At 53.1% G+C, this 6,424-nt stretch overlaps 1 protein-coding gene across 1 annotated transcript; it reads left to right on the top strand.

Moving 5' to 3' along the window:
- Window positions 1-1,523: 1,523 nt before the first annotated feature.
- Window positions 1,524-3,968, top strand: KLF2 (KLF transcription factor 2). Its single transcript, XM_062618720.1, has 3 exons — window positions 1,524-1,671; window positions 1,803-2,697; window positions 3,083-3,968. Exons 1-3 carry the CDS (start codon window positions 1,597-1,599, stop codon window positions 3,256-3,258), a joined length of 1,146 nt encoding a protein of 381 aa, XP_062474704.1. The 5' UTR covers window positions 1,524-1,596; the 3' UTR covers window positions 3,259-3,968.
- Window positions 3,969-6,424: the final 2,456 nt, after the last annotated feature.

Raw genomic sequence — 6,424 nt, 5'->3', positions numbered from 1 at the left:
TGCGGCTGCTTCTGTGCGCAGGCTCTCAAGAAGCAGTCTCTTTCCTGGGATAGATCATAACTCTCCTCTCCTTTAAGTATGGCCACTTCTGCTCTTTGGCTTCTGGGTGCCTTCCAGGCAGCCGCAGTCCTCACAAACTGGGGCACAAACTGGGGCACGTGGTCAAAAATGACCAGAGAACATCTCCTTCAGAACGGGCATCTGAGCTAGAGGCCAAGGTAAGGGAGGAGAAGTCTTCCCTTCTCAAAAACGCAGCCCAGGACCACCAAGTGGCCATCCCAGAAGGACCATCCCAGAAGTGACTTGCATTATTTCTCTTGTAATGTCATAGGGAAACGTTGATTTTGGTAATCTTTGTGCTGCAAATGGAAACTCTGCCTGAGACCTGAACTCCCATTAAATACCAGTAGCCAGTGGAGGCCATACAAGAGTGGCCTTAAACACCTTTCCTTTAGTACCGAGATGGGTCTGAGACCTTCGGGTGACCAGAGCCAGAGGCCTCCATCACCACCTCCCATGCATTTACCTATGCAGAGCAGGGCATCAGCCTCCCTTGCTGTGCTTGTTCCACCTTCTGCTCCCACCCATCTTTTGTGGTGTCCCCACACCTCATCCCTGGGACACGGGCTAGGACCAGACCCCTCATTCACGGTGTCTTCCTCAGTGTCCCCATGGCAGGGACCCCTCAGAGTGCCCCATCCCACAGCGGGTCCCTCACAGTTGGAGCCTGGACCCATCAATGCCTCCTCACATCATGACAGTCCCATGGCAGGGACCTCTCAGTGCGCCCCATCCCACAGCGGGTCCCTCACAGTTGGAGCCTGGACCCATCAATGCCTCCTCACATCATGACGGTCCCTTTGTGTCCCTATGGTAGGGACCTCTCAGTGCACCCCATCCCACAGCGGGTCCCTCACAGTTGGAGCCTGGACCCTCCTCACATCATGACAGTCCCATGGCAGGGACCTCTCAGTGCGCCCCATCCCACAGCGGGTCCCTCACAATTGGAGCCTGGACCCTCCTCACATCATGACAGTCCCATGGCAGGGACCCCTCAGTGCGCCCCATCCCACAGCGGGTCCCCCACAGTTGGAGCCTGGACCCATCAATGCCTCCTCACATCATGACGGTCCCTTTGTGTCCCTATGGCAGGGACCCCCTCAGTGCGCCCCATCCCACAGCGGGTCCCTCCAGTGTGTCCCCGCTCACAGCCCCCTCACGTCAGGGGGGATCCCTCAGTGTCCCCGAGCCTGGGACCCCCTCATCCCTCATCATGACCCCCCCCCCCCACCAATGTCCCCCCAGCAGCCGCAGCCCGAGCCTGGGGTCTCCCCTGCTAAGGGGGGGGCAGCCCTGGGGCCCCGCCGGCCGTGCCGGCCCCGGCCCCGCTCCGCTCCTCCCCGCTCGGGCTGGGACCGCCGTCGCCGCGTCCTTTTATACCGGCTAAATTTAGGCTGCGCCCGAGCCGCTGCCTCCCGCCCGCCCCGTCCGGGACGCGTTTCCTCCGCTCCCTGCAATTGGCTTGAGGGCGCCCGCGCCCGCGTTATAAGGTGGGGAGGGCGGCTCTCCGCGCCGCGCCGCTCGCCGCCCCGCACCATGGCGCTCAGCGACACCATCCTGCCCTCCTTCGCCACCTTCGCCAGCCCCTGCCGGGAGAAAACCCTCCACGAAGTGAGTCCCGGCCCCGGCCCGCTCCTCCGGGCGGGCGGCGGTGCCGCTGCGCCGCTTCCCCCTGACCGCCCCCCCCAACCCTCACTTCCAACGCCACCGCTAACCCTGTCCCTTCTCTTTCTTCCCCCCAGAGATGGAAGTGCGACCAGGAGGCCAAGCCCCCCGCCGGCACCTGGGGCGGCCTCTCCCCTCGCAAGGAGGATGAAGACCTCAACAACGTGCTGGATTTTATCCTTTCCATGGGCAGCGACGGCTACGGCCAGGGAGCGCCCGGTGGGGACTATCCCCCTGCGCAAGGGGACAGCGGCGGCTTTTACCAGACAAACCCGTCCCCGGGATGCTACAGTGCCCTGGAGCAGGGCAGCCCCCCCCCGCCCTACAGCGCCGGCATGGTGCCGGAGATGATGCACTCCGAGATGGACTCCAGCTACTGCCCTCCTGGCAACGTCCACGGGCGCTTCTTTGTGACCCCCACCTTCGGGGGCCCGCAGTTCGTTGAGAACATTAAGCCCGAACCTGACATGGACAATTACGGACCGGTCCTGGGTCTGGTGCCCCAGGCTTGCCCGAAGATCAAGCAGGAGGGCAATGCCACCTGCATGATGGCCTATGAGCAGCCCCGGGTGGCCAGCTCCCCCCAGATCCCTGGGGCAGAGACACCTCCATTGAGCCCCGACGATCTCATGGTGAATGACTGCCACACGCAGATGATGTGCCCCTCGTCCGTGTCCTTCCAGCAAAGCTACCACCCGGCCTCCAGCTTCCACCACCCGCAGACCCATCTCCAGTACCAGAACACCTCCCAGTTTGGCCTGTTTGAGGACAGCCTGCCCTTGCAGCCCTCTGCTCCCAGGGGCATGCTCACCCCTCCTTCCTCCCCTCTGGAGCTGCTGGACTCCAAACCCAAAAGGGGACGTCGGTCCTGGCCACGGAAGAGGACGGCTACTCACACGTGCACCTATGCAGGCTGTGGGAAGACCTACACCAAGAGCTCACACCTGAAGGCCCACCTCAGGACGCACACAGGTAAATACAGCTGGTTCCTTCCCTGGCAGATGGGATGCGCTGCTTGCCGGTTGCGATAGCTGCCCGTGTAGGACAGTTCGCAGGCTGAGCTTTAACCCTGTAGTCTCTTGAGGAGTATTCACGGTTGAGCTGTGACAGGTGCTCAGATCTATGGGTCTGGGTGTTCTCCTGTGCATGTACAGATCAAAGCGACTCTCAGCTTTGTCAAAGGAGGTTTACTGCAGGTACAGCTTAGTAAAGGGGATGCTGGAGCAGCTTAAAAGCACTCGGCTCTTGTTGTCGAAGGGCTCGGTAGGCAATAAAGGGATGCGAGGAGCTCAAGCGGGAAGGGTGCCCGTCCGTGGGAGTGCCACGCTGAGTCACGCTCTCTGTGCTCTCTCCCCAGGTGAGAAGCCCTACCACTGCAACTGGGAAGGCTGCGGCTGGAAGTTCGCTCGCTCCGACGAGCTCACCCGTCACTACCGCAAGCACACCGGGCACCGGCCCTTCCAGTGCCACCTCTGCGACAGGGCCTTCTCCAGGTCAGACCACCTGGCTTTGCACATGAAGCGGCACATGTAGCCCTTAGGGACTCTGACCTGCCAACAGCGGACCTCGCTCAACTGCTCGGGTGCAGGAGTGGGAGAAGCCTGTAGCTGGTACTACGTAGGGAGGCACCGAGGCGCTGGCGATGGGAGCTGAGGAGGGTTTGACACAAGGAGACTTAGCCGGTCATCTCCTGCAGAGAACGCGGTGTGTCTGTGCCGAGAACCTGCCCGTTGCGGCCGGGAGAACAGGGGTTATTTATGCAGCTTCTGGGAAGGGTGAACTCCATAAGACTCCGTGCAGAAGAAGCTGTAAATATGTTCTTGTCCCAGTCCTAACTGCCCCGTCCTAAGCTTTACGAGACAATGTTTGTATGGAAACTGCCTGAAGTTGACCCTAGAAGAGATTAAATGAATGTTACCGTAGCTAATGATGTTATTTTAGATCTCAGTTGAAGGCATGGCTAAGAGAACACTCCTCTTGTTAGACTGTTTCACAGGTGCAATAATATTCTTGTCTGCCATGATCTACACTAGAAGTACAGGGCTTGATGTCTTGTAAGAAAATAACCTATTTTACTGTAATTTTTTTATATATTGTAAATAATTTTATACAATGAGGAATATTGTATATGTAAATAGAAGACAAATGGGTATTTTGCCTATTTCTGTTTTTATAAAAACGTAATTTTTCAATGTTTGAAAACATTTCATCTTTTTAATAAAATCAGTTTTTCAGTGCTGCGATTTTTATTCTCCTTTGGGGTCTCCCTGCTTTCCCCACCACCACCCGGGTATGCTCCAAATGCCCAGCAACTGCAAGAAGATGCTCACAAACCAGAGCAAGGGGTTGCTCTAAACGAGAGAAGAGAGCACGTACTTGGTTCTCAGTGGTAAACAAGACCCAGGACAGAGTTCCACCAACAACCAAACCAGCAAAGTGGGTCTTATTCACAATATACTTCCTAAAAATGGTTAAGTAAGCAACACTGTAATTTCAGTCTCATTTCTAGTTTATGCTAGACTATTTTAATAGCATCCTTAATGTTTTCCAGATGCAGTTACAGTTTTGCCAGCAGTGTGTGGGTTTTTACTATAAATTTAAACACTGCATTTTTGTAATTATGGAGGCTTATTTTAAGGCATTCTTGTACATAAATTATCCTTGCTCTCAGGAGCTCACTGCAGAATTCCAATAGCACAGTAGTGGGATTTACACTTGAATTCACAACGCAGGTACAAAAACCTTCCTAACTCACTCTCCCAAACAAATTCCCTGCCATAATTCATATTCCCACCTAAGATTTCTAGAGCTAAGAAAGAGATTCAGTGTTTTGGAGGAAAGGAATGCAGATTCTGAAAGCTGATTTGCAGTGCCATGGATGCTGCAGTAAAGAGCTGCCACAAGTCAACCTGAGCCCCTAGAAAGCCCTTCCACAGCTGTAAATGAGATCAGAAGTCCAAATAGTGCATCTATGGAATAACTCCAATGAGGATCCTCTGGTTTACAGCTACGGTTTAGTGCTGAACCTGGATACTTGTGCAGATTCAGCTGAACAGTGGAGCATTTTTCCTTACCATCTGGATACCTGCAGCTTGGTTTGCATCAAGGTTGTGACATTCTTCTGTCTTTAGAAGTTAGGATGCACACGCATGAAATCAACAGGAACACATTTAAAGGGACTACAAATATAGCTATTCTTCTCTGAAAGCAAAGTCTGCAGTTGTTCATGTGGAACAGATGTATTTTGGGCTCCTAATCATTGACATGGAAGAATGAGTTCCACATTTCACTTTTATAGCTCTTTCAAAGTGAAATGTAAGGGAGATTTAACATTTCTTCATTTAAAACAAAGCTCATTTATTTGCTAGAAAAGAACAAAAATTGCACAATCCAATTCCAGAAAGTGAGGATGACTTAAAGATGTTCTAAACTTAGCACATGCATTGTTGCAACAGCTCTAGGTATTTCCTTCTCTTTCCCCATAGCCGAAGATCTTCATATTGCAGCACGTCCTTTGGTGTTTAAGAACACAGTTGTTGGAAGTTAAGGCTTACCCTCACCTGCCTTTCCCTTGCTCTTTCTGAAGAGCTGGGAATGGGTTTGGTCATGCCCAGGTTTCAGTGGTACAGAGGGAGCTGAAACTGCTCCCTCTTTTGTAAGGTAGTGAAAAAGGGGGGTTGGCCACAGCCCCCCGGGTGCGCAGCCCGTGCCTGGCTCAGGCAGGACTCGAGGCACAGCTCTCCAGCAGCGGAGGGGAGCAGGGAAGCATCACAACCTGCTCCCCCAGCTCTGCTCGGCCCCAGCCAGCGCTCCCAGCACTTCTGCATCCTCCCCAGTCACGAGAGTGGAAGGCAGCTACAGCCAGTGAACCAGCGCGAAGCATCGGTGATGCCTGCAGGCAGAGATCAGTGTTCCTGCATTCACCAACCCTAACCCCCCCCTTGCGTGGCTCCTGTGCAGCACCCACCACAGTGGGTGCTCCTCCTCCGGTACCTTTCCATGGGAACAGCCGAGTTTCCCTTTGCTCTAGGGACCGGTGTAGCCGGAAGGGTCCCAACCTCTGCTCCTGTTCACCAGAAGGTCTTCAGATAAGACCTTTGTTATCTGCATGAGGCTGTCTTACCAAGCAACTCTCGGTGATGAACAGCGTAGATAGATAGATACACTCTGCTCTGCGGTGTTCGCTGTCAAGAGGAGCAGGTTGTGTCCTCTGAGCTTTTAGATTCGTTGTGACTCATCTGAAAATAGGGCAAATTCCCCCCCCATATAACAATATATGGATATAAAAGCCCCCATATAAATATAACCCTCCCCATAAAACATAAAAATATAAAAAAAAAACCATATAAAATGTCTAAATATAAAAAATCCACATAAAAATATAGAAATACAGGCCTCTAAAAGTGGGCAGGGACAGGGAGGACAGAACACTAATAAAAGTTCATGACCAGCTTGATTTCGATGGTTTAAAGGAGGGCATGTTTGATAATTTCTGTGTGGTCTTCACAGGAAACTGCAGGTTCTTGAATCTCGAGATAATCTTGTAACAGAAAGAGATGCTGATCTCATTCTTCTCACATTCTGAGTAATTGGCAACTCTCTTTTTCTTTTTTTTTTAACTAATTGCTTTAAATTAGTGCATCCAAAGATGCATGGATGTGGCTCCACCGCTCTCCCACACCAGCAGGAAATCACCCCT

Source organism: Pezoporus occidentalis, unplaced genomic scaffold (assembly GCF_034315485.1).
Source record: "Pezoporus occidentalis ecotype Australia unplaced genomic scaffold, CSIRO_AGI_Poc_V1 ctg202, whole genome shotgun sequence".
NCBI classification, from domain to species: Eukaryota; Metazoa; Chordata; class Aves; order Psittaciformes; family Psittacidae; genus Pezoporus; species Pezoporus occidentalis.
The sequence above is the reverse complement of the archived record's forward strand: the minus strand, read 5'-3'. Positions and strand labels throughout refer to the sequence as shown.

Coding starts and splice junctions, on each gene's coding strand:
- KLF2 (XM_062618720.1), top strand. CDS start 1,597: ATGGCGCTCAGCGACACCATCCTGCCCTCCTTCGCCACCTTCGCCAGC. Junction 1,672..1,802: donor GGGAGAAAACCCTCCACGAA/GTGAGTCCCGGC, acceptor TCTTCCCCCCAG/AGATGGAAGTGCGACCAGGA. Junction 2,698..3,082: donor CCACCTCAGGACGCACACAG/GTAAATACAGCT, acceptor CTCTCTCCCCAG/GTGAGAAGCCCTACCACTGC.